This window comes from Pseudocercospora fijiensis (genome assembly GCF_000340215.1).
Source record: "Pseudocercospora fijiensis CIRAD86 unplaced genomic scaffold MYCFIscaffold_9, whole genome shotgun sequence".
In the NCBI taxonomy this organism is placed as follows: domain Eukaryota; kingdom Fungi; phylum Ascomycota; class Dothideomycetes; order Mycosphaerellales; family Mycosphaerellaceae; genus Pseudocercospora; species Pseudocercospora fijiensis.
In genome coordinates, this window is record NW_006921540.1 from 3,223,666 (window position 1) to 3,248,836 (window position 25,171).

Sequence of the window (25,171 nt, forward strand, 5' to 3'; positions counted from 1 at the left end):
TACTCGTTCGGATAGAAGATGACTTGACCAAGTACTCGAGTCTCCACTGTTCCGTTAATGATATCAGACCGAGGAGACTCTACCTAGCTAGCATTCAAACATTGAAAAGCTGGCAAAAGACGCAGGAATCACGCGAAAAGGCGGTGAGTACAGACATGTGCGAAGTGTGGTTTTCTTTCAGACAAGCCATCAGCCAATCTGTCATGTCATGTCACTCCAAGTGAAGCTGTCATCTCCGGATCCTAACACTAACACACCCCTCAAGAATTGAATTGGATACCTGGAACTCCCTCGTTCGAATTCGCCCTCACCAAGAATAAATTCCCATTTCCATCTCTTTGTCTCCAAATCGCCCAACTTCCAAATCAAGTCTCACTCCCTTCTTTGTCCGCACATTCGAAGTCTTACAATCATTGTCCTCGCCACGTTCCAGACTAACACTACGCGCTTTCTTTGTTTGAGACATGCAGGATGCAAATTTCCCGGGCAGAGAAAAGTATACCTTGTCGTCGAGATCTGATTTTGTGATTTCCAAAGTAACGGCGATCAATTGCTTTTGAACGGATGGCTCGAACTAAGACTCGCGCGCTGGCCGTGCATGGACCATTGACCAGGAAGCGAAAGCAGTTACTAGATGATGATGACGATGATGATGGATTCGGTAGCGGGATAGATCTCACGACTAAGCGCATGCGAGTGCCGCACCAAAACGAGTTGATCTCGGAAGTTACACACTGCGTTCCAATGCTTTGAAGCGCTCACGGCCAACCGATGAATCCCATTCAACAAGGAAAGCCCGATATGTTGATAAGCCAAAACGACGAAAAGTCAGTCCCTTCGCAGGTTTCGCACCTTGGACGAATGACTACTTAACACCATTCGAGGAGTCTTCTTCGCCACATCCGAATCGTCCCCTTACGCCACTTAATATCGACTACATTAGCGACGCAGGCGACACAGATTATAGCGACGACGATGATAGCGTAGAAGGTTCTTCTTGGGAGGATTGGCACATTTATGCTGATCACAAACGGCTGGGAGACCGAGCTAAGGGGCGCGTGAAGAGTGGGAAGTCCGGACGTGAGATATCCTATCGCCCTTGGGATCCCGTGTCATCTGGTCTTCCACCCGCGGATTACTATGACAATATGCCAGAAGCAGAGAAGGTTTTCTGGTATGGATTTTGTCGAAAGGCTCAAAAGGTGGGTTGCAGCGGTTTGACTTTTGAGCGATACTGGGATAAAAATGCTGGCGAATGGAGAAGGAGAATTGCCGTCATGCTTGACTTTGGCCGTGGTTCGGAAGAAGCGACCAGGACGAAATGGAGGCCAGAAGGAGAGTCGCTCGCCCGAAGTGAACGGCACGTTCCAGTTTCTCCAACGCATGGTGATCTTCCGGTGGAGATGATGTCGCCCGAAGAATACAAACTGCATCAGCTTCGAGTGCGTGGCCTTCTACGAGCGGTCGAGCAAGGTCCTTCGCCTGGATTTGAACGTAATGAAGGACACAGAAGGCGGGAAGAGAAGTTCAAGATTGTTCCAGTGCCGACGAGATTCGAGCCGGCTGACGCGCTTCCGGAGCACATGGTGAACAGAAGGGTGGCAGATGGCCTATTGGACGCGATTGAAAGTGTTGAGGCTAAATCTTCACCTCTCGGGCCAGTAGAGGCAGCGGTGAAGGAGGCGGAAGATGAGTGGAAGCGGTGGAACCAGCGGCAGCAGAGGCAGTATTGGGTGTGATCAAGTCACTCGCGAAGCGGAGGATCGTGGCTGTATTGCAATTTTCGAGCGGTCTCCTCGAACCTTTGCTGTCTGGACAATACTGATGCGTTGCAAGAATCCATGCACAGAAGTAGTGTAGCTACGCATGAGAGGAGGGGCTTCGCAGGCGAGCAGTTGGGCAGCCCAAATCCCAATTTATCGTTCGGGAAGTCCAAATCCATAGACTGGCGTTCCATGTCGATTGAGCACGAACACCACGTCGGTCACGCAGACCGTCTTTCGCCCAGATAGCTCAACGACGGCACAAATGTCGGCGAGTAGCTGCAGAATCCGAATTAATTTGATTGTCCAATCGCCGTAGAAGCAAACAAGACTCACGACCGTCAACCTCTTTCTCAGGACTGATCTCGTTTCTTCGTAGATGGTACCCGCAATACGCTTCACACCGCCTCGACGAGCTAGACGTCGAATGTCACCTCTTGTAACGCCTTGGATAGTGTCTCTGAGGATTTTGCTACATCGGACATGATCAACTTTGGTCCGACATCTCCATAGCAGGCGAGGGCTTGCAATGCTTACCGATGTCGCTTCAGCGTCTTCAAACCCTGGCCCAAGCCTCTCGCTCCATGCCCAACCGTCTTTCCAAGTCCAGGTCGAGCCAGCGTCTTACCTCCAGTCGTAGGAGTCCTTTGGCTTGCGGATCCGAATCCAGCGGGTCTCCCAGGCCCTCTAAGAGCACCAATTGGAGTCGGAGTTGCGGCTGTACTTGCCGGCGGTCTTCCAGGTCCTCTGATACCGCTACTCGAAGGCGTTGAAGGTGCAGGCCTTGCTGCGCGATGTGGCACGTCTGAGCGCTTGAGCGATGCGCCATTGGATTCTCGATAGCGTGCCATGACGCCTGCATGTATCTATGCTTTTGAAAGAATACCTGCCGGCTGCCGAACAATGTGTATGTATGTATTGTTATGTGACGGGAAGAGGTGTATCAGATGCGGGTGAGCGCTCCGAGCGGGGATCGCGCCGCGCCTGCTGCCTAAGGCGCGGTGCGCGTGGAGCAAGACGCGTGGGGATTGTGGTCAACAACAATTTCATCGTGGACTGTGGACTGTGGACTGTGGACATTTGCCTTGGCATTTCAGCTCCTCCTCCCAGTCAGATTCTCCTTTCTCTCTCCCACAACACCGCCCTCCCCTCCCCTCCCCTTCCCTCCTCCTCAATCTCACCAGCGGCCGCAACGCCTGAGGCCATCAAGCAGTGGCATTGATACCATATCGCATCCAATCCGCCAATGTGCTCCTGCAGCCAGCACAACGAAGATGGCTCCAGACACACAAAATCACACATTGCTAACACCCCCGCTACTTCGACTATGGGCCAGCTTACAATGAACACAGACCAGAATAGTGCTCCATATTTAGCTCCTCCTTCTTTGTCTCCAGACAATGCTCAAAGGACACATTGAAGCCCAGGACCAAGACCTCTTTCACACTATCGAGCTGGCTTGATCTCCCTTGTCCATTGATACAGGACCTCAATTCAAGTCGATGGTATATCATGTCCCTCGTCCTCTGCGAGCCATCTCAGTCCAAGTTCTGGCTCCTACAATTTCCTGTCTCCTTTGTTCGCTTTTGCTTTTTCGCGAGTGCTAATGGCAGGTCCATTTAGGTTGTACACCATTGAACGCCCCGGAGGCGTCCGACTCCCATCACCACCTGAAAACATCCTTGAGCACCGCTTCGAAAAGAAAGCCTGGTATGGCCATAGGATCACAAGAGAGAAAAAGGACAGGAAGGGCAGGAGGCTCCGAATCCTGCCTAAGAGCATCGAAGAGACGCTCTTGAACGAGTTTCCTGACCCATGCTTGCAATGTAAGTTTGATCCCCTCGACTGTTGACAACAAGATATGCTGACAGGCTCCAGGCGAGAAAGTTGATGACGATGACTGCGGAATCAAGTGTGTCGAGGAGTTCCGTCGTCGACATTTCTTCAAATACAAACCCCAAATCCAGCCCTCCGGCAGCTGTGGCTATGGTGCCTTCAATACACGAAGTCCCATACCGGCAGACACATATCTCAGTGAGTATTTAGGAAACCTGATCCCATCAGATGACGCACCCAGATCCTTATACCTCCTCGACATCAAAGGCCTGTTCTCGATCGACGCTGCAAAAGCAGGTAATTGGACACGATTCATAAACTCATCCTGTGAACCGAATGTCGCGGCCGAAGCCGCAATGCTTGGTAAGAGACATGTGCTTGTGTTCAAGACCTTGAGACGAATCCTTCCTGGTGAAGAATTGACGTTTTACTATGGTCGTAAATATTTCCAACAAGCTGGTTTTAAATGTTCGTGTCCTTGGAGGGATGAACCCCATACTCCACGATCGAACAAGCAGGCGGAGGAGCACGACGACGCCAAGGGGAAGGGCAATAAGACTAATACAAGTGAGTCTCCCGATGTAAGTACCGGGGAAGACACCGAGGAGACCGTGACTCCTGCAGCTCCTCGGAAGCCATCATCAGCAGAGGGCAAGAAGCGCTCTACAGCGAAGAAGACCAAGACGTCGACAGGATCCCCATCAGCAGGGAAAAAGGTAAGCTCTGGCAGAGTTACAAAAAGATCGCGTTGACCGCGGCTATGATAGAACATAGTAAACTTGCTTCACAGATCTCAACCAATCCACAAACGCTACTAGAAGCAGGACGTATAGAACAGCCAAAGCTTTGGTAGTGAGGTGAGGTCTTACATGGCACAGACGAACTTATAAATTTAATCTCAGATCTCAATGAATTCACACAATGCTACACCAAGAACGCAGAGAACTAGCAAGATACCTTATTGGAAGCCACTAGGTGAATTGAGGGCAGGTGAGATAAGAAGTGGCAAGGTTGAACTTGCAAGCGAGCAACCGAGTTGAGGTCTCTATAACAAAGCAGATGCAGGACTCTTGCTAGAGCCTGTTCCCCCTCGAGATGAAGAGTCGTGCTGCTGATTGTGTTTCTAGATATGCATGACACCAACCATCAGCCCGGCTATTCTTTCGCTATCTTCGGCTCCTCATGCACGACCTCGTGTGTCTCAGTCGCCCGAGATATGCCATGTTCTGCATCAACAACACTGTTTCCACGACTAGCCGCACTCACGAGATCGGGATTCTCTTCCTTCAAACGCTTAAAGTTCTTCTCGGCGTCCCACACCCACGGGCTATCAGCCGCGAACACGAGGTCCATTTCTTCCTGCCCGAGAGTCAGCAAAAGATGTGCCTACATCATACAGAATGGTTATGATACTCACCAGAGTTCTTTGGTTGGTTTCTGGGTAGAAAGCCCATACCATGGGAATCGTGATGATATTGCAAGCACCGAAAATGTACAACGTCTTTTCGCCAATCGAGTCGAACATGACAGGGCACAACAACGTTAGCCAGCCGTTGCCGATTGACCAGCCGACGACACCCCATGCGTTGCCTTTCGCTCTGACTTCGAGAGGAAAGATTTCGGCCTGGATCATCTAGTGATTAGCACAATGGATCCAACGCCTGCGGAGTTACTTACCGGATAGAGCCAAGGGACGGTCAACCAGGTTGCTCCGAAGACTGAGGTGAAAATGAAGACAAAGGAGGCAGCAGCGATACCATATGAGGTAGCTGCACTGTCGTTGCCGGCTGCTCGCGCATCTATACCACCACGAGACATTCCGCCAGCAAGAAACATGGCAATCCCCATTCCGACTGAACCCCAGTACAGCGTCCATCGTCGACCAATTCGATCGAGTGTGAAGACGCAGATGAGGGTACTGAACATGTAGAAGATGTTGTTCAGACCAGAAATCCATTGGGACTTTTCGCTGCTGAAGCCTGGCAAAAGAATCGTCAACATCACCCTTTCATCTCTCATCACTGCATGTAACTCGCTGCGAAACTTACCCGCAATCCGAAAAATCGTCGGCGCATAAATCGTAACACCAGCAATGCCAATCCACTCCTGCATAATCTGCAACCAAACCACAAGCTGCACTCTCCTCGCCGTATGCAACTTGCCTGCTCCAAGCCCGAACAACATACTAAAATAACTATTCCTCTTCGCCGTCTTCCGCTCATGAATCACAATATTCTTAATATCATGAAACTCATTATCAGCCTTGATCGCTCCCTCGGCATCCTCCCCTCTCAATCTCCCAAGAATATACCTCGCCTCCTTCTCCCTACCCACTTTCACCAACCACCTCGGACTCTCGGGAAACGGCCATACCGCCACCAACAACACCAGCAACGGAATAATCTGAAACGCAACCGGAAATCTCCATCGCATCGGACTCCTCCCACCATCGATAAAACTAAGTCCATACTCCAACCAATACGCAACCACGACCCCAAAGATATTCAAAGTAAATTCAATCGCGATAAACTGTCCCCGACTCGTATGTTCCGCCGTCTCCGTAGCCCAAACGGGCACAATCGCATTCAAAATCCCTGTGCCAATCCCATTCACGAAACGTGCACAAATCATCCAATTCGAATTTTGTGCGGAACATTGGAGACTTGCGCCGAGAATCGCCCACACACTTCCTAGCGCGATCGTTTTGATCCGTCCGACTTGATCCCCGACCCAGCCGCCGAGGAGACAGCCGCACAGCGTGCCGAGATAGTAGACCGAGACGATTCCGCCTTGCAGTAAGGAGTTGGTTACGACCGGGTCGTTGTTGGAGTCGACGTAGCCGAATTTCATGAGGTCGATGTAGTCGCGGGCGTTGTTGACGCCGCCCATCATTCCTAGAAGAAGAAAAGCAATTTCAGACGAGTGTTTCTCTCCCTCTTGGTTTTCTTTTTATATATTCACCTTGATCATATCCGAAAAAGAAAATCGAAAGCGCAGCGACGGAATTTATCGCAAAGAGTAATTTTTTCTTTTCGAGTTTTGCCGCGACGCGGAAACCTGACATTTGGTCCATGGTTTCGTTTCAATCAGACCGCGACTTTGAGGCGACGTTTTGGTGCTGTGAGTTGAGGTGTGCTGTTCGCGTAGAGACCTGTGTGCAGGCTTTGCATGAATGGGACGCAGAGGCGGTAGGAGAGAGAGAGGTAGTGCATTTGCAATAATGAGTTGGCGAGGGAGGAAGAATATTAACGCGATACCGGACCTAGCAGTATTTCTACTTGGTGAGCTGATCTTGTTGGTGTAACGTGAAGTCCCCATCATGCTATGGAGAATCCTCCAGGAGCAGAAAGAGTCTAGTTCGCAAAAGGGAAGCCGGTGGTCGATCTGTGGAGTACATGGACGGGCACGGGGAGATGGTGGAGATCGTTGTGATCGTGTCGAGGCTTTTGATGCCGGGTTTTGGCGGGGATTGAGGATCGAAAATCTCTGGAAGCTTGGTGCTGTGCCCTGCTTCTCATGGCGGGACTTGTCGATGCTACGCAGTGCTTTTCTCGGCTCTCGTATAATACTATAATCTGTCGAGTGGCATGTAATAACCCTATAGAGCAAATGAGTGATCGAAGATTCCAACCTCATTCATTTAGCGTCGCTGCCGTGCTTCCTCCGGACCCACCTAGGATGTTCTGTTCTGGCCTTGAGCCCCCTTTTACTTCTTCAGCGCAGCCTTCACAGCAGGAACTTCCTCATCCAAAGGCAACACATCCGGCTCCGGACCGACAGGTGTGATACCAAAAGGGTTGATTTGACCATGGCTCTTTGTGTAATGTGCCTTGATGTGCGTGAACTCGGTCGTTTCGCCGAAAGCTGGATTGTTCCAGTAACAATGCCTCATCCATTTGTGAATCGCAGGATATCCGGATCGAATGTCTCGAATGTTGGTCTTGAAATGTTGCACATAGACTGCGTCGAAACGAATAGCGGTGGTGAAGAGGCGGACATCTGCTTCTGTCACTCGGTCGCCGTAGTAGTAAGGTCCTGGAGAGGAGGAGAGGTGCGATTCGATCCGGTCTAAGGACTTGAAGAGTTGAGTTACGGCTTTGCTATAGGCTTCTTGAGTGCTGCGGCAAGCGAATTAGCCGGGAGATTGTGATCAGTGGGCAGTGGTGGTACTTACGTGGCAAAGCCACTCTTGTACACGCCATTGTTCACATCATTGTAAGTCCACTCGTTCGTGCTCTCGATCTCCTCCTTAAGGTCATCGGGCAGAAGGTCGAGCTTGGCGTATCTCTCCGGAAGCAGGTGGTCGAATTCATGGTACAACATTCGAATGATCTCTGAGGACTCATTGCTGACGATCTTCTTCTGCTTCTTGTCGTAGAGAGTGGGCACAGTGAAGCGACCTTGATAATTCTTATCATTGGAGAAGTAGATGTCTTGGAGATGCGTGAACTCGGGGTGGAGAGGGTCTGCTGTCGTGTTCTCGCCAGGTTCGTTCTCATCCTTTGTGGAGAATCGCCATCCTTTCTCACCCATGTGCCAGTGTACAGATGTGAAGGTGATGAAGCCCTCAAGTCCTTTGAGCTTGCGCACGATCAATGCACGATGTGCCCACGGGCATGCATAAGATACATCTTCAACAGTCATCCCTGAGCTTTAGCCATGCTTTGATGAGGACTCACATAGGTGATATCGATCCTTCTCAGCAGGAAACTCTGCCTTTGGATCTCTGGAGATGAAGTTCCGGAATTGTGACTGCTGTCTCTTGAATTCGCCGGACTTGTCTTTGGGATCGACCCAATTCAGAATGCCTTTCTTGTCTTCCTTAGAACGCAGCAATGTTAACACATACCCATCAGATGAACGATGGCCCAGCCCTTCTCGGGTGCACCTGTACTTACAGACGCCATGAATGATCTTGTGGATGATCTGTTGAGTAGATGACGGTTGAGTTGTGTGAGACGGCCTGCTGCTCCTTGAAGCATCAAAGATATGATAGACTTGAATTGGATGTTGACACGAACGCTGTCGTGGCTGTGGGGTGATTTTGATGCCCTTTGATGCAACTAGGATGGTACATGCAGTCGATGAAGCATGGCTGACGAATGGTGGTAAAATAATACGTCATTAGCGGAAGCGCCTGCCAAGGCTAAATTATGTGACATTTCGAGGAGAAATGTTGGCTAAATGGTCTGTCTGGGCCGTGGGCCACTGTGAGCTTCTGGCATGCTTTCACAAGATGGCTCAGGAACGAGCATTCGTAGTCTTGCGTGGGCATCGCGGCCAGCCTTCCGATTATTCTCTACGTCTCATTCATGCCTTCTTCGGCGGCAGCGGAATGTTGTCAATCAGCCTCACGGGCACCTTGTCATCGCCCAAACCTAGCTTCTCTTTTTCTTGGACATTATCCAGAGCGTGCATCTTGATGGCACCGCTCAAGATCGCACCTTTCTCGCTGTCCACAGTGTCCACCTCTTCCATCGTCTCCGGGTCCGCTAGCGAAATGTAGTCCACCTCAAATGGCGCTCTTTCCTCAATGGCCAGTCCATCCTGTGCCATCTGCATCCGGTTGACCACGTCCCAGGAGTATGCTAGGATCTCGTCTCTGTTTCTCCTTCCCATATCGTGAGCTGCTTCTGCTGCCCGTAGCGCTTGCGAAAGCACCACACCGACACGTCGCCGTCTCTCACCAAGGTACACATTCCTACTGCTCATGGCCAAACCGTCCGGCTCGCGCTCTGTGGGTATGATACGGACCTCTGTGTTGATGTGGAAGTCCTTGACCATGCGTTTGATGATGACAGTCTGCTGGACATCTTTCTGGCCAAAGTATACCCGGTCGGCTTGAAAGATGTTGAATAGCTTCATGCAGACGGTTGCTACGCCGCGAAAGAACACAGGTCTGGTCTTGCCCTCAAGCAGCTCGCCAACAGGCGTGATTGTCACGAACGAACCTACTCCTGGCAGCGTAGAGTCGGGCGGCAGTGTCGGGTACATGACCTTCGTGGTAGGTGCGAATATGGTATCGACTCGTCCCTGCCCGTTGGCTTCGAGCTCGCGGTCCAGGGCTTTGAGCTTTTCGAGATCTGCTTCCCATGTCTTCGGATAGCTCTCGAGGTCTTCGTTGACGCCGAATTGAGTGGGGTTCACGTATATCGATACGAACACCTTACTGTTCTCTGCTGCCGCAGCTCTGACTAGAGAGATGTGTCCTTCGTGCAGAGCTCCCATAGTGGGCACGAGACCAACACTCTGGCCGTTAAGGAGCAGATCGCGGCGGTGCTGGCGGAGCGGAGAAACATCGCGGAAGATGTGGAATGCTCGGGCGGTGCAGAGTGCGGTACGAGTAGCCTTTCGTAGGTGTGGTGCTGTGCGGAATATAGCTTTAGTGGACATTGTGGCAGCGGTGCATCTGATGCATCCGGTCTGCGAAGCTTCATGTAGCAATTAATGCAGTTGACAGGACTCTGATATCGGATCGCAATCACGATCTTCCTGTGTTTGCTGCACGCGAAGTCGCACCAGGAAGGCGTCGCTAGCCATGCTTGCAGTAGAACAGCGCGTCGATGTCTACGTTGTACAGTTGAGTATTGTCAATGCATGTTATTTACCTCCTGCTTCGCAAAAGCTCGCCGTAGAGCTTAAGGTTGTGCTCCCGCTCCCGCTCCCGCTCCCGCTCCCGCTCCCGCCCGCCGCTAGTCCTACAGGGTCTCGTCTCGGCCTCAAAACTTCGACTTTCTTTCTTACAGTACCACTCTGTCTAATATAGCTTACCAACGCAGCGGATTTCGACATGGCTGACGATGGACTGATGCTCAATTTTGAGCTGCCAACTGACGCTTTCACATTGCCGAAGACGAAATTGAAAGGTGGAAGTTGGAAGGACCGACTGACGGCTCGAAAATCGCACGAATATGGCCGAAAGAAGGCCCAGGAACGAGCATCGGCTGGCGACGCCAACTCCACGGCATCCGACCGACGAAGCAAGCCGCCAGAAAATGCGTCGTCTCAAATCGAAGGTCGGCCTGCGAAACGAGCGAGGATCGGGCACGATGTGCTTCCCAAGTCCACCAATGGCGAAGTAATCTCTTCGCTCTTTTCCTTCAACAAGTCCTCTTCTGCACCCAAACCAGTCGAGACGGTGGACGACACGCCTATAGAACCTACAAACGCGCCCCTCAAGAATGACGAGACTGCAAAATTCACATCTCTGGGTCTATCGGAGTCCTTGGCCAACCATTTATTGAGGAAGCTCGAAATCAAGGCACCTACCGCAATCCAACGGAAGGCAGTCAAACAGCTTTGCGAAAACGACACAGACGCCTTTTTACAAGCCCAGACTGGTTCCGGAAAGACACTCGCGTATCTGCTACCAATCGTCGAGCGTATTTCTACCATCTCGAAGAAAATGAAGGCTTCTGGCCAAGACTTCAGCCGCGAATCGGGACTGTTCGCGATTATCTTGGCGCCTACACGAGAACTGAGTAAACAAATCGCTTCCGTGCTAGAAGGGCTTTTGTCATGTTATCACTGGATAGTGGCAGGCACAGTTATCGGTGGCGAAAAGAAGAAGTCCGAGAAAGCGAGGCTTCGCAAGGGGCTGAACATTCTTGTAGCAACGCCAGGACGAATGGTCGATCATCTGGAACACACTGAGACGCTAGATCTGAGCAGCGTACGATGGCTGGTACTCGACGAAGGAGACCGACTCATGGAATTAGGGTTTGAGCAGGACATCCAAAAGATCATCAGTGTGCTCAATCTTCGTTCTCGGAAACGAGTTGAGTCGCCGCTTCCAGGGCTCCCAGATCGAAGAACCACGGTGCTGTGTTCGGCTACCATCAAGGCGAGTATAGATCAGTTGCGCAGCATATCACTCAAAGATCCAGTCACTCTTGCAGTGGATGCAAATGATACAGAAGAGCATGGTGAGGCTAGCGAACCGGAAGCGAGTACCTTCTCAGCGCCCGCGCAACTCAAGCAAGGCTATGTGATCGTGCCTCCAAAACAGCGGCTCGTCACGCTTGTGGCAGTGCTGAAGCAGACGTTTAAGCGGAAAGGGAGCGTGATGAAATGCATCGTCTTCATGAGCTGTGCGGATAGTGTCGATTTCCATTTCGAGCTTCTGACTCAAGGCGATGGCAATGCTGCTGCTCAGGAGGAATCACCACCATCGAAACGACCTCATAAGCCGTTGAAGCAGCAGTCCGACCCCAAAAAGATTATTCAAGGGAACACGATTTCCGAGACTCGAACACATGGCAAAGCAAAATCGATATCTGGCAGCGATAACGAGGTTGAGGCATACCGACTGTAAGTATCGATTCGCTTCCACCGTGCTTCGGAGGCTGTGCACTCCAATGCCAGCTCAGTCTTCCAGCCGACACTTTTGAGAACGGAGCTGACTTTACTTCCAGGCACGGGTCTTTGCAACAAGCCACCCGCACAGGCACTCTCAAAGCTTTCTCGGCCTCCACCGAGCCTGCTGTCCTCATATGCACAGACGTAGCAGCTCGTGGTCTCGACCTCCCAAACATCGACCTAGTAATCGAATACGACCCCCCATTCAGCAAAGACGACCATCTGCACCGTATCGGCCGTACAGCGCGAGCCGGAAAAGACGGTCGAGCGATGATATTCCTCCAACCGGGCCGCGAAGAAGGCTACATCACCATCCTCAAAGAAAGCAAACCCCGCAACCTCACCCGCCACGAATCCTCCGAACTCATGAAAAAAGGTTTCACTCCAACTACCGGCGTGGTCGGACCCAACGACTGGGAACAAAAAGCCACAGACTTCCAAATCGAAATCGAACGCTGGGCGTTAGAAAACCCGAAACATCTCGAACAAGCTCGTCGCGCCTATCAATCACATGTTCGAGCTTATGCCACGCACGTCTCAGCCGAACGACACATTTTCAACATGCAGGAACTGCATCTGGGACATCTTGCCAAGGCGTTCGCGTTGAGGGATAAGCCGGGCAGTATTCGTGTGCCAGGCTCACGGCCTGGAGTTGGAGCGGCGAAGAAGGCGAAGAGTGAGGCGAATCAGAATAAGAGGAAGGTGGTGCGAGATGATGATGTTGATGTTGCTAAAGTAGATGCGCAGGAAGCCAAGAGGAAAATGCAGGCTATGAGTAGGAAAATGGGTGGTGGGGTCAGTGAATTCAATTTAGGTTGATGAGTAGATATATATCAGAGACCGAAAGAATGTCTTTCTGCACCGCCCTCGCGTCTCGCTGATCGGTGAGTAGTTCTCCCAAGCCAAAACCGACAGATAGATATCTACAGCTTCCAAACCCTCCCCCTCCCCTCCCTCTCCGCAAAAGCCTTCAATTCTTTCCTCAAAATCTTCCCACTCGGATTCATGGGAATCTCATCCACGAACTTCACCCCCCCTCTCAACCATTTATGATGAGCCGTACGATCCTTCAACCAACCCGCAATCCCTTCCGCCGTCTCCCTCGTCTTCTCCACACCTTTCTTGACAACGACATACGCTCTCGGAACTTCGGTCGCGATCTCTTCGTAAAAAAGTCCAATGACGGCCGCGGCTTCGACTTGGGGGTGGGCGAGGAGGAGACCTTCGAGTTCGGCGGGCGCGACTCTGGAGAGTGGTTAATTGATGAGTTGAGGAAGGAGATGGGGTTTGAGGGGGAGGTGGTGGTGGTGAAACTTACTGGAAACCGTTATACTTGATCAATTCCTTGACACGATCGGTGATATAAAAGAAACCCTTCTCATTAACATACGCGACATCACCAGTTTTATACCAACCCTCTGGCGTGAGGCAGTTGGCCGTAGCGGTAGGATTGTGGTGATAGCCTTTGAAAACCTGCGGGCCTCGGATCCAAAGCTCGCCTTCTTGATTGGAACCCAGTTCCGCATCACCGCCATCGAGAGAAACGATTTTGGCTTCAGTGTTGGAAATCGGTCGACCAACCGATGCGATTCCATTTTCCCATTGTTCCCACGGCACAACATGCGTAGCAGGACTCGTCTCACTCATACCATACGCCTGCGCGATGGGGATTTTGAGGCGTGCATAGCACATATTCGCAAGATCTTGGGTCAAAGGCGCCGCGCCGGAGATGAGCATTCTCAGACTTTTCAAGTCGAACTTTGCGACAATGGAGTGTTTTGCGAGGCCGAGGATGACTTTGGGGACAACGAAGTTATGTGTGATTTTCTCTTTCTCGACAATTTCGCAGAATTTCAGGAGATCGAAGTTGGGCATTGTGAAGGTTTCGTAGCCTTTGAATGCGGACCAGGTGAGGACCATCAAGCCGTAGATGTGGTACATGGGGAGGAACAAGATCGAGCGTGCGCCTTCGCCGGTTTGGGTGCCGGAGGATAGAAATTGTCCCCATGCTGTGTCGACCTGTAGGCAGTTCACGACCAGGTTTCTGTGCGAAAGCATTACGCCTTTCGGTTTCCCAGTGGTTCCGCTCGAATAGACGAGGAACGCGATATCATTCTTGGGATCGATTGTGCACGGCCGTGCAATGTTTCCACGTCCCAAGAAGCTGAAGCTTCTTATGGCTGTGAAATGTTTCAACTCTTGATTTCCACCGCTGCCACCAAGCAAGATGATTCTGTTTTGTGGAATACCACTACGCTTCGCAGCCTCTAAGGCAGTCTTTAGGCATGCTGGATGCGTCACCAAAGCTTTCGCACCCGAATCTTGAAGCTGTGTAGTGAGCTCGGCTGCGGTGTATGCTGGGTTTGCTGTCGTGACAGTGCCTGCAGCCCACAGACACCCGAGAACTACTGCTGGAAAGTCGATGTCGTTGGGAGAGAAGATGGCGAGAACATCCTTTTTCTGCCATTTCCATTCTGTGCAGAGAGACTGTCCAAACGTCAAGGCCGTCGTTCTAAGGTGACCGTATGGGTACTTTCGCGTCGAATTGGTATCGTGGAATAGGACTTTATACGTCAGTGAGCAGCCGTAGCCAGGTCAAGCACTTTTACTCAGACCTTTGTCGGGACTGTAAGGAAGCTCTTTCCGCTCAAACATGTACGTCCAAAGATCCACGTCGGGGATTGTGACATCGGGATATGGGGAACGCATGGTTGTTTCTGTTCTTGATTCTTGAAATTGGTCACTACGTGCAATTTGATGATGTTAGGCCGAATTCTGGAGAACGTCCGGTGTTCTCACAGCTCACTTTAATCACAATTCTTAATGCGGGAACTGGCCTCGGGATTGCGCAACAAGCTCTCGTAAAGCTCTGGGGTTCTGATACTCCTTGTTGGCATTTGTCTGTTGCTGGGATCGTTTAGCAGTAGAGCCGAAAGCCGAAGCATCCGTTTGGGCTGACAAGGGTTGTAGCTTTGCGGGAGGCAGCCTTCTTGACCACAAGATTAAAGTAATTGTGCTTGGCAGAAAGATATGCCGGGTGATGAGCGGCCGCACCCAGTAGTGTCACTCACTGATCAAGCGAAGAGACGTCTTTTCAGAAATTATTATCTCGATTAGAGGATCACTCATCAGCGCGTACTCTGTGCAACGCAACCGGTGCCAAATTCGGCGTGCCACGGTGAGCTCCGCCTAATCATTTCGGCCCTGTAGCTTGAAGCTGTCATCCTGTTACAGCCCTCTCAGCTGCGTTCTTAGCGACAAATGCGGCGGAAGCGATAATGATGGCACATCAGAATCCAAGGTGAAAGCATTGCTGAGCGGGCTCGGAGCACCTGGTGGTTTGCGGTTGTCGACTTCGGCGTAGAAATGTCGCAATGCCTCTTCGTCGCGGCAGAAAGTCTTGAAGGCCTTGATTACGTTCTCAGGAGATTCCGGATCGGTATGCTTTGAGGACGTGGAGAGCTTGCTTGCTGCAAGGCGATTTGGAAGCAGCAGAAAATCGCACGCTTCGCCAACCACGTCATTCGCAATGATCTGAGCCAGGACGAGGCCTGACTTGTGGACGAACTGCGTATGACTGTACGTAGGAGGCCCGAAAGAATACATCACATCGAGTGATGTTGTGAAAGCGTTGGCTGATTCGTAGTCAAGTACAAAATCCATCTTCTTCAGAATGCGCTTATGGTAGGCCAACCGATCCTCGATCATGCGGGGCGAAAAGGTGTGAGGCTCCAGAAGGGGAGTTGCCAACACTTTGTCTGGAGGGCTGACGACTAAATTGATCGACTGTGGTTGGTCGAATGGATGGTGTTCACGGTATTTGCTTGCTTCCTCGAGCGGCACTTGGATGAGTCGCAGCCCATACCCCTCGACAAGACTGGACCACCTTGTGAGTGCTTCGCGAATGAATTTGGGCGACGTTCCTAGCCACTCCAGGTGAATGTGGTAGCAATTCTCTGGGTTATGGATGCGATCGTAATGCAGTTGAAGGATCTGCAGATGGCTTGACTTTCTTTGCGGGTCAACGTTGAATTGCATGGCTTGGCTGAGCAGGATCTGCTTCTGCTCCACTGGATGCAGGCCTGGCGTGCCTATTTCGGAAGAAGAGCTAGAATGGCCAGTGCTGATACCGCTCACTGGTCGCACTACTGGAGACTTTATAGACTCTGCGATGGGAGTAGGCGGTATGGATCGCCACGTTGCCTTGCTAAACAGGCCTTGGGTATCCGGATATTCGCTTGTCCTGTAAGCGCTGCTGATCTGGTAGAAGTAGTGCCCGTCACGAAACTTGTGCTTTTGTCGAACGTGCGAGAACACGCCTCTTCTCATCAGCTCATTGCCGACAGCTACGGCATCTTGGCGCAGTTCCAAGTCTTTGAAGGCACCAAGTAGCCACGTTGTCATTTCATCTCCTCGGAAGCACTTGAGATGTGTGAGCGTGAGCCACCTTCGATCACGAACCTCGACGCCGTGGGGTGGTGGCTCTTGCATTTGCCTGACGAGCTTACTCATGTCAAAGTTGCTGCTGTGATGCTTCTCTGCGTCCGAGAACAATGGCGTGGTGAACTCTCCCTCCTCCAATTGGCTGAGCAAAGCCGGACCGTGTGCATTTACCACGACGCTGGGATCTCTGGTCTGATACTCAATCGCGAGTGGATTGGGATCTCTCATCGCTGTATACGGCGTTGACGCAGCTTTCTTCACTGATATCTGGTGAGCCTGGTCCTCCGACGAAAAATATCTTTGGCGCTGCCATGCCTGCGTCAGGCGTTGAATGCCTTCGATGCGCCTCTCCTCATCAGAGAGCCCTCCAAGACGGCTGATGTTGTCTCCTCTGTGGATTTCGACTGGAATGAGAATCAGCCTGACCCTGAACTTGGCATTAATGTCAGGCATAGGAGCAAGTCCCAATATGTGTTCGTCCAAGGGGGTCCAATCAGCTATTGGAGCCTCAGAATGGTACGTGACCTCAGGTCGCACGACTGCCCCCGTCGAGAGCCGCATCTTTGGCTCGTAAGAAGTCAGGTAGTGTTGGGTCTCCTTGTCTTCACTTCCAACCCCCGCCTTTGGTTCATACTGCACTATTTGAACCTGAAAGTCGGAGAATCGCTGTATCTGATGGTAGTGCCGTCCAAGAGAAAGTAGCACTGGTTGCTCCTTGTGCTCCGTCTGCTCTTGAGATGCGTTCCGGATGGCCACGATCTGGAAGCCACGTACAAGGCGAACGTCAATGAGCCTTTCCACCAGAATGTTCGCAGACTCTTCGCGCAGACCCGAAGAGCTGGATATGTTGTGTAGCTTCACCTTCTTGCGATAGTATACTTCAAGCTCTGTGCCCGACGGCTTGTATTCTGCTGTAAGTGGGAGCTCTGCCGGCGTACACATTCCCGACCATTTGAATGTTCCAGTGCTTACAGCACGAGGGAACACATGTTGCCACTTGCGGTATTGGCTGGCGACTCTCATGTTGTCTCTTGTCGGGTTACAGGGGTTCAACAACATCACCCATGGGGACATCATATTCAAACTTTCATGAGTAGAGTCACGTTTTGGCCGACTCCCAAAGTTAGCTCCGGCTTTGGGCGTTGCAGAGAGGGATGTATCATTCTGCAATGTTTTGCTCACCAACGTGTCCTCGATACCTTGCTCGATGATGCTAGCTAGGTCGCTGTTGTCATCATGACCAGATTGGTGGCTCTGTATATTGATCGGCCTTGATGTCTGACCTTCGTCAGGCTCACTGATGCGTTGCGATTTAAGGCTTTGCAGCGACGGCTTTCGTGCTAGGGACGCACGGATGGCCTTTGCTAGACCGCCTGAGCTGTTGTGTGAAGCAACCGATGTGCCAAATGTAAGGTCCTTCTCTTGCTGAGCATGTTCGGCAGACACAGTGGTACTTGCTGCACCACGACTGATCGCCAGGCCCTTGGGACCGACGCTAATCTTTCGTCCGCCGGTTTGCATCAAGGGATGAGCCGGCAACCGTTGTCGCTTCGCTCTGCTCAACGGTTCTTTGCTCGGCACGGGCGATGCTTCACCTGTCGGTATGTTGACCGGATCCGTGGTCGGATTCGATCGACTCTTCTGGGTATCTCGGCTTGTGGAGAGCCTCATCTTGACTGTTTCAGCGGAGCCGACAGGGTCGGTAGGCGGCGATGATCTGGATGCACGAGTTGTGAGTCTCTTCATCGGCTCATCACTGAATACTTGATTGTCGTAGAAGTCCATCATGCTTACGTCGACCTCGGTGAAGCCAGAGTCTTGCATAGGAGGCAAAGCGATGTCATGCACAGGCTCTTCTGTGTCTGGCAGTGTCCATGTAGACTGGGGTTCATCATTAGGGCTTCTCCAGAAGGAGATGTCCACCCAGTGTGGTAAAGCGTACTCGACGACTCCTTCGTGGTCGTACTTGAAAAGAGGCACTGGATGCAGTGGCTTCGGAGACAGAGCCACTATGTCCACGCCAATGCTATTGCCTACCAAAAGGTCCGTGGTCTGCTTCAACAGCTCATGGTTGGCATCGAACAAGCCAGTGCCCGCAGTGACGGCAACGATTGAAGTACCGGTGCTCATCACGTGCGCGTCTGTATAGAAGTCCGCATAGTCCATTGCTGTCAAATGTATGGCCTCCAGCATATTACTTGCCGAGGCAAGAGAGACGGCACGCGACAAAGTCAGATCGTTGAAAGCTTCCTTGAGTTTCTTCACGATCTCTGCCCAGGAAGAGCTCGGCAGCTCGGATGCCAGCACGTAGAAGAAATCGTCATTCTGCTTTTCACTTGCGGACATTCGTTTCTGCTCGCCTGGAGCAACTAGCGAGCGTCCGAACAAGACCACAGAGACATGGTGTTTCACCTTGGCGCGTTCCCATCGATGGAAGAGGTCCCACAAAAAGCCATAGATTAGCCTTTCGTACATGAGCTCTCCTTGACTCCAGCCCTCGAGCATTTCCCGCGACACTTCGATCAGCAATGTGAACCTCGCGCTTGCACTCCTGAAAATCGCCTTGGTCTCAGGATGCGAACAGAATGCTGAGTCGAGCTCTTTGCCTGCGATCCAGACGCTCCTCACTTCGGCTGTGATGCTGCCAAGGTATTTCATGACTTGGCCTTTGTAGACGACCGTGTGTTGAACGCGTTTCATCAGCTGCCACATGTCGGCACTGTTCAGATACTGCTCCCGAAACAAGAGCTCCACGTGCGTCGCTGTGGCAGCTTCGGGATCCTCTATCATGCGAATGCGGCCCGGAGTCCTGTTTTCGAATCCGAACTTCGAGGCCAAGGAGACATGGATGGAAATTTCGGTTGACGTGGCGGCCACACCAGAAGGGCAGATACACAGAGTTCGGGCAGCTGAAGCCGAGAGCCAGGCAACTTCGCCCACGTGCATCACGCGTGGGCCGGCCAGAATGTCGACGGCAGATACGCGGTCATCGTGGAGCACGATGGTGCATGGCTTTTCCGGGCCCTCAACGGCCATGCTGGAGGTCGAGCAAGGAGTGCGGAGAAGTCTCCGAGGGCTTTTATCTCAATCTGCTCTCCTCATCAGGGTGGAAGAAAGTGTCTGGAGCTCGAGCAGTCCTGCGCTATTGCAGGTGGCCCTGGTCGCGACCAACAGAGCATGGTTGAGCATCCAAATCGACCGTCACCATTCAGGCCATCACAGGGCTCCCGAAGCGATGGTATCTCAATCGTCTCGACTTTCTTGAAGTGGTCAGCGACGGCGAGGATAACGGCGATTGTATCATACGGGAGGACGCGTTCGATGTGAAGGCGGAGAAAGCTGCACTGCATGAGCTGAGGTGGACGTGCAATGAACAGCCATCCATCAAATGTTGATTGACGCACGTCAATTCGGATCCGCGGCTGACGCTGACCACCGAAGCGCTCGCGCTCTCCTATGCTTATGCCCCCTGAAATGCATTCATCCCCATTTTTCTTCCATATCACATCCATTCGCTCACGATGTATTTGTTTTCAGTCGGAGCTCTTGCAGCTGGACTCATAGGATCTGCGCAGGCGCATGGAAATGGAAACCATGCACACGAGCAGGCGCCGATAGTAGACGCAAATGCCGACTGGGCCACGAAGCACATGGCTGGTAAGATTGAACCTTGCACCTTGATGTCTGCGGTGTTCGGGCACCAGACGAGGACGACTTCAGTACTGCCTTTATGGCATATTCACGTTCCGTGGAATGCTGACGTTGGCGCGCAGAGGAGCACCACATACAATCATTCGACGCCGCATCCTTCTTCAACCTCCACGACTACAATTCGAACAATGAATGGACTGTCGAGGATCTTATGAAGACATATGGTGGCATGGACAAATCCACAAACCATATCTCACAAGAGGACAAGGAGAAGGCGATTCAGAAAGTCATCGAGATCTTCGATCGCGACAAGAGTGGGACCATCTCGTTTGCCGAGTACACCATGGGAGAAGCACAGGGCCTCAAGCTGCCCGACATTGGTTGGGGCCCAGGTCACCACGGTGATGATGAGTACGAGTATGAGATCCACCACTTCGAGAAATACCACGATGAGAACACGAAGGAGGAGGATTTGATCCACCCCGAAGACATCGAGCATTTCCGCATGCACGATGAGATGGAAGCTGCGCAAGAAAAGCAGGAGCGTATGGACAAGATGGCGATCATTGAAGCGAACATTCCGTCCAAGTTCCGCAAGGACCTCTGAAGCAATGCGCCCGCCTGGGACAATCGAGCAATTGGATAGTGTCAGAGAAGGAGTCGCGGCGCCAAATCTGCGCTTCGAACGGCTCTTCATCTATGTCATCCTTTCCGTCTTTGCATGGAACAGATTCTGGCAGCATTCACACCGGCTGGCCGCCAATAATGATGCACACGTACAAGTGCTTGCTTGGTCCGCGGTAGTGCTTGCCATCTTGGTGGCATACAATGTGTAGATGAGGAATAATGTGACAACGGATGTACGACTGCGACAGTGAGACAGCGCAATCGCAAGGCTGAGCGATGACCGCTCAATAATGCTGCATGAACCAGGGTTCGGCGGACGAGGTCGCGATGCATGAAAATGTCACAAGGTTCGGCGGCGTGATGCACTTCACCTTCTCTTGTTCAACCGCATTGATATGATCTGATGGTCGGATTTATATCTAGACCGGATCTCCTCACTCACAATCGTGCGACGAATGTTGGCAATAATGGCCCATCAGCATCCATCGGCCATGCCAGCGAAGAAGTTGCAGTCCTTGCACGGCTCCAAGCCGCTTGTACCCAGGTCCAGGATGCATGGTGCAGCACCCGGCAAAGAGCGGCTTGGCCATGCACAATGATCAATGCGTAGCTCACGCACACATCAATCGCGTGACGTGAACGCGTGTGGGCAACCCGGCAAGGTAAGGTAATATTAACGAGAGGAGATAGATATACGTATCTCCTCCCATCCGCCCTCTCCACCATCCTCCTCACCTAGGCCAACGTGCATTGCGACAGAATGTGGCTCCCGCTTCTACCACTACCGGTCGAAACGAAGGTCTTAACGATCAAAGACAAGCTATGCTTCGCAGACCTACCGGCAGAACTGCGAAATGAAATATACTCCCATGCCATCGTCCGCCGAGAGCCCATCATGCTCCCCTACGCATACCAGAAAAAATCTTTCTGCGAACCCGCATTACTCAACGTCTGCCGCTGGATCCGCGCCGAAGCAACGCCGATATACTATTCTTCCAACATCTTCTCGGCCCCATCACCGCCCTCAGCCCACGAGTTCTTGAAGTACCTTAGTCCCGAAAAGATTTCTCGAATTCGAAATTTTCGACCTTTCGATTTGGTCTTGCCGTTGAATGCACATCGACGATGGTTTGCCTCACTGAGGACGAATGTGAATCGTTTGGTTGAGCAGGTCGGCAAGCGTGCGTTGAGTTCGGAAGCAATCTATGTCCCGATGAGGAATCTGTCGCAGAATGTTGAATGGTGTAAACTGAGAGATTTGGAGGAGTTGGATCTTGTGAGCCTACAGAATGGGAGTTGGAGTCTGCAGTGGAAAGAAGATTGAGTCAAACTAAGCCAAGCTTCGAGCCATAGCGACTTTGTGTTGGCATTGCACGCGTCTGCCACACGACCGGTCCGCTGTACCACTTCTCGACACATCCGAAGCGAAGCGCTATCGATCTCACAAATTTCAGCTCGCCATGGAAGGACGAATACGCGTACTCCTTCCTCACTTGCTCGCGCGACGACGACACATTCTCCTGCCTGAAATCACTCCACCATTTCGATTTCTGGATTCTCACTGTCGCAATCCGCACCTGCGCGAGATTTTCGTCCTATCGCCTTGCCTCAAAGGTTCAATGATATTGGACAGCTGCACAAACATAGCTGCGATTCACCATACTGTGAAACTTGCTGCAGGGAATACACCGTCTGTGAAAGTCAGAAATATGGCATGACTGATTTGGAGCAAAGGGTCAGACAGATTGTGGAGGGTAGAGTTGAAGCCTTTTGAGGAGCTTCCCTTGGAGATGGACGCTGGCATGTTCATTTGCACTGACTGGTACTCGAGGATATGGCAAGGCGACCACCTGCCAGTGAGATCAGTCGGAGAGAATTCGTCTTCGGATCGATGAATGATTCCATCAAGTCTACACGGTGTACCAAATTCGAGCAGACAAGATAGTCCGTCCGTCCAGCACATCTCCAATCTACTCAAAAACCCCCATCCCCTCCTTCTCCTCCAACACCCTCCTCAACCCCTCCCCATCCCTCGGCACAAACCGAACCTGATACCTCTCCGGCATGGCCACCAAACTCTTCGGATCACAACTCCCCCTCACAGGATGCACATCCACCTCCCCATACGGCAAAATCTCAAAACAACTCAACATCCTCATCAACACCAAATACAACTCCCGATTCGCCAACAAACTGCCCGCACACATTCGATACCCCATCCCATACGTAAACAACGGAGCATCAGGTTTCTCCAACCAGCGTTCGGGTCTAAAGACCTCTGCATCCGATCCCCAGATCTCTTCGTCCATGTTGCACGCCCAGGCGTTGAGGAACATGGTGGTTCCGGAGGGGATGAGTTTGTTTTCGAAGGTGACGTCGCGGACTGTCGAGCGCGGGAGAGCGAGGCGGAGGACGGTGTAGTAGCGGAGACATTCTTTGACCAGGGCCACGATGTATTCGCATTTCATGTCGTCGTTTTCGTCGCAGAGGAGGGTGGGGTGGAGGTTTCGGATTTCGGTTATGGCTTTGGTTTGGATGTCGGGACGTTGGCTGAGGAGGGCGATGGACCATTGCAAGAGGGTTGTGATTGTGTCGAGGCCGCCGGAGAGCATGGTGAGGGAAATGGAGGTGAGTTCTTCGGCGGTGAGACTTGCTTCTCGGTCGAGGATGACGTTGGCTTGGATGCAGGGCTTGTGGGTGCCTTTTTCCATGCGCGAGTCGAGGTCCGCGTTGAGTTTTTTCAGGTAGACGTCGCGGCGCGCTCGCATTTCTGCGGCTTTGCGGGTGCCGAAGCTGAAAGGGTTGAGGCGGAGGAGAGGGATGTAGTCTTGTAGATTTCCGGTGGTGGAGCGGAAGCGACTGATTGCTTCTTCGACTTCGGTGATTTCGTGGAAGAGGGCGTTTTCCGAGTCGCCCATTCGCGTGCCCCAGTTCAGAGTGAGAGAGAGGGAGAGGGAGAGACGCTGGATTAGTGGCATGGGATCCAGCGCTGTCTTGCCTGCGTCGCCATATTTGAAGGCCTCTCGCACGAAGGAGAGCGTCTCGATGTCGAGGTGTGGAATGTAGGTTTGCACGCTCGGCTTGTTCAAGGCAGATGCGGCACCCTTTCTTCGTCGCTTGAGGGAGTCGGAGAATGGAGAGGTGCCAATTGTCGTGCCCGCGGTGTTGGACAGGACCTTGTGGAAGGTGTAGAAGACTGGTCTGGAGCTCAGGGCTTGCGAGTTGTTGCCGAAGATTGTCTTTGCTGCCTGGGCGTTGTTGACCACGATCACGGGAATGTTACCGAGCTGGATTTGATAGACTGGTCCATATCTGCGCGACCATTGCCGATACTTTTCTGCGGCGTTGTATCTGATGTCTGCGATGTTACCGATGACGGGAAGTCCTCTCGGGCCCGGGAATGCCGGTAGTCTTGCTCTGTACCGAATGACCTCGTTGATTAGGAAGTACGTGATTGGAAGACATATGAGAAGGACGATGGCTGTGCGAAGCGTATGCTCAAGTGCCTGTCGCTGCAGTAAATCGAAAGTGTGCCCGATCATTGTGATACTCCTATCGGCGTGAAAGGGTAAGAGAGCTAGAACTATACTTACCAGGTGAAGTATACTTATAGCTCCCAGCACAGCGTCCTACAGGTTCTCCACAGCGATATTCTACTCGCGGGACACGTGAATGTATTCCGTCGCGGTGTTGATTCCAGCTGCGGAAGGGAGCAAGACATGGAGCGAAGTGGACTCGAGGGAAGAAAAGCGGGCGGAAAAGATTCCGTGCATGTTGTGGTTCAGTCAGGTAATATGCTGGTTAGCTGATACCATTAGCTAACCTGTGCTAAGAGGAAGGACACATAATAGGTATATTAACTGCAGTTTCTATAGCAGGCTCCTGATCCTTCTTCGTATAGTTATATAGTTGTCAATCCGATAATTAGTTGTATCCCTAGTACGATTCACAATAGGTTATAAGCCCGGCGTATACGCTTACCTATCCAGTTCAACTATAAAATAACTGTTTCTAGAGTCTACTAAACAGAGCTAGCTATCTAGACCTATTAGGTACCTAGTTAAGAGCTCTAGTTCGGACTAAAACCTAGCAAGTGTCCCTTATAAGCCCTACCTAGCACTATACTAAAAGGCAGCTAGGAACGATAGACACTAATTAGATAAAGACAGCAAAGGAGAATCAAGTTCTTAGAAAGGGGATCAACTTCTAAGACTAGAAGCTTATATTCTAGGCGGCCTTTCTAGAAAAGGACCTAGTTAGTATAGTATTCTATAGACTTAACTAGGCTAATAAAATAAAACTACCTCTAAAAAGCATATTTATAGGGGACTTAGCCGATTAGTAGTATAGAGACATATTTAGGGACTAGAAGAAGAAAGACATCTAAGCCCTAGGCATACTTATTGCTAGACTCGACCCTGCCCTTAGACTAGACTTCGGTAATATACCTAAGTTAGCTAAGGATACATACGACTACATTAAGGCTCTATATA

At 51.6% G+C, this 25,171-nt stretch overlaps 12 protein-coding genes across 12 annotated transcripts; 5 read left to right on the top strand and 7 right to left on the bottom strand.

Annotated features, from left to right (window-relative positions):
- Window positions 1–1,277: 1,277 nt before the first annotated feature.
- MYCFIDRAFT_83861 (uncharacterized protein) lies at window positions 1,278–1,739 on the top strand (the record flags this gene model as incomplete). Its single annotated transcript, XM_007932871.1, has 1 exon — window positions 1,278–1,739. One exon carries the CDS (start codon window positions 1,278–1,280, stop codon window positions 1,737–1,739), a length of 462 nt encoding a protein of 153 aa, XP_007931062.1.
- Window positions 1,740–1,916: 177 nt separating this feature from the next.
- MYCFIDRAFT_144654 (uncharacterized protein) lies at window positions 1,917–2,339 on the bottom strand (the record flags this gene model as incomplete). Its single annotated transcript, XM_007932872.1, has 2 exons — window positions 1,917–2,042; window positions 2,100–2,339. Coding segments are annotated over 2 exons (366 nt in total), but the record flags the coding sequence as incomplete, so codon positions are not given.
- Window positions 2,340–2,672: 333 nt separating this feature from the next.
- MYCFIDRAFT_178889 (uncharacterized protein) lies at window positions 2,673–4,489 on the top strand (the record flags this gene model as incomplete). Its single annotated transcript, XM_007932873.1, has 9 exons — window positions 2,673–2,716; window positions 2,760–2,835; window positions 2,861–3,011; window positions 3,038–3,152; window positions 3,191–3,363; window positions 3,413–3,610; window positions 3,642–4,346; window positions 4,390–4,451; window positions 4,478–4,489. 9 exons carry the CDS (start codon window positions 2,673–2,675, stop codon window positions 4,487–4,489), a joined length of 1,536 nt encoding a protein of 511 aa, XP_007931064.1.
- Window positions 4,490–4,592: 103 nt separating this feature from the next.
- On the bottom strand, window positions 4,593–6,807 carry MYCFIDRAFT_60490 (uncharacterized protein). Its single transcript, XM_007932427.1, has 5 exons — window positions 6,561–6,807; window positions 5,648–6,493; window positions 5,277–5,578; window positions 5,017–5,223; window positions 4,593–4,958 (listed from the first exon to the last, which is right to left on the bottom strand). Exons 1-5 carry the CDS (start codon window positions 6,670–6,672, stop codon window positions 4,755–4,757), a joined length of 1,671 nt encoding a protein of 556 aa, XP_007930618.1. The 5' UTR covers window positions 6,673–6,807; the 3' UTR covers window positions 4,593–4,754.
- A 498-nt stretch (window positions 6,808–7,305) lies between these two features.
- Window positions 7,306–8,405, bottom strand: MYCFIDRAFT_43687 (uncharacterized protein; the record flags this gene model as incomplete). The annotated part of the gene is made up of 3 exons (XM_007932366.1): window positions 7,306–7,717; window positions 7,774–8,230; window positions 8,279–8,405. Coding segments are annotated over 3 exons (996 nt in total), but the record flags the coding sequence as incomplete, so codon positions are not given.
- Window positions 8,406–8,725: 320 nt separating this feature from the next.
- Window positions 8,726–10,117, bottom strand: MYCFIDRAFT_212477 (uncharacterized protein). The gene has a single exon (XM_007932874.1). It carries the CDS (start codon window positions 9,990–9,992, stop codon window positions 8,910–8,912), a length of 1,083 nt encoding a protein of 360 aa, XP_007931065.1. The 5' UTR covers window positions 9,993–10,117; the 3' UTR covers window positions 8,726–8,909.
- Window positions 10,118–10,389: 272 nt separating this feature from the next.
- MYCFIDRAFT_43609 (uncharacterized protein) lies at window positions 10,390–12,776 on the top strand (the record flags this gene model as incomplete). Its single annotated transcript, XM_007932356.1, has 2 exons — window positions 10,390–11,801; window positions 11,969–12,776. The coding sequence occupies 2 exons, from the start codon at window positions 10,390–10,392 to the stop codon at window positions 12,774–12,776; spliced, it is 2,220 nt and encodes a 739-aa protein (XP_007930547.1).
- Window positions 12,777–12,880: 104 nt separating this feature from the next.
- MYCFIDRAFT_43581 (uncharacterized protein) lies at window positions 12,881–14,666 on the bottom strand (the record flags this gene model as incomplete). The annotated part of the gene is made up of 3 exons (XM_007932354.1): window positions 12,881–13,202; window positions 13,276–14,525; window positions 14,577–14,666. 3 exons carry the CDS (start codon window positions 14,664–14,666, stop codon window positions 12,881–12,883), a joined length of 1,662 nt encoding a protein of 553 aa, XP_007930545.1.
- A 519-nt stretch (window positions 14,667–15,185) lies between these two features.
- MYCFIDRAFT_83853 (uncharacterized protein) lies at window positions 15,186–19,436 on the bottom strand (the record flags this gene model as incomplete). Its single annotated transcript, XM_007932875.1, has 1 exon — window positions 15,186–19,436. The coding sequence occupies one exon, from the start codon at window positions 19,434–19,436 to the stop codon at window positions 15,186–15,188; it is 4,251 nt and encodes a 1,416-aa protein (XP_007931066.1).
- A 485-nt stretch (window positions 19,437–19,921) lies between these two features.
- Window positions 19,922–21,034, top strand: MYCFIDRAFT_157523 (uncharacterized protein; the record flags this gene model as incomplete). Its single annotated transcript, XM_007932876.1, has 2 exons — window positions 19,922–20,057; window positions 20,174–21,034. 2 exons carry the CDS (start codon window positions 19,922–19,924, stop codon window positions 20,656–20,658), a joined length of 621 nt encoding a protein of 206 aa, XP_007931067.1. The 3' UTR covers window positions 20,659–21,034.
- A 519-nt stretch (window positions 21,035–21,553) lies between these two features.
- Window positions 21,554–22,492, top strand: MYCFIDRAFT_212478 (uncharacterized protein). Its single transcript, XM_007932877.1, has one exon. It carries the CDS (start codon window positions 21,574–21,576, stop codon window positions 22,000–22,002), a length of 429 nt encoding a protein of 142 aa, XP_007931068.1. The 5' UTR covers window positions 21,554–21,573; the 3' UTR covers window positions 22,003–22,492.
- A 156-nt stretch (window positions 22,493–22,648) lies between these two features.
- Window positions 22,649–24,220, bottom strand: MYCFIDRAFT_83850 (uncharacterized protein; the record flags this gene model as incomplete). Its single annotated transcript, XM_007932878.1, has 1 exon — window positions 22,649–24,220. The coding sequence occupies one exon, from the start codon at window positions 24,218–24,220 to the stop codon at window positions 22,649–22,651; it is 1,572 nt and encodes a 523-aa protein (XP_007931069.1).
- Between the last annotated feature and the right edge of the window lie 951 nt (window positions 24,221–25,171).

Excerpts from the sequence above, each read along its gene's own strand:
- MYCFIDRAFT_60490 (XM_007932427.1), bottom strand. The coding sequence starts at position 6,672 with ATGGACCAAATGTCAGGTTTCCGCGTCGCGGCAAAACTCGAAAAGAAA. Across the intron at positions 5,579-5,647 it reads GACGATTTTTCGGATTGCGG|GCTTCAGCAGCGAAAAGTCC; the intron begins GTAAGTTTCGCA and ends TTCTTTTGCCAG. Across the intron at positions 5,224-5,276 it reads CCGTCCCTTGGCTCTATCCG|GCCGAAATCTTTCCTCTCGA; the intron begins GTAAGTAACTCC and ends TAGATGATCCAG.
- MYCFIDRAFT_212477 (XM_007932874.1), bottom strand. The coding sequence starts at position 9,992 with ATGTCCACTAAAGCTATATTCCGCACAGCACCACACCTACGAAAGGCT.
- MYCFIDRAFT_212478 (XM_007932877.1), top strand. The coding sequence starts at position 21,574 with ATGCTCCCCTACGCATACCAGAAAAAATCTTTCTGCGAACCCGCATTA.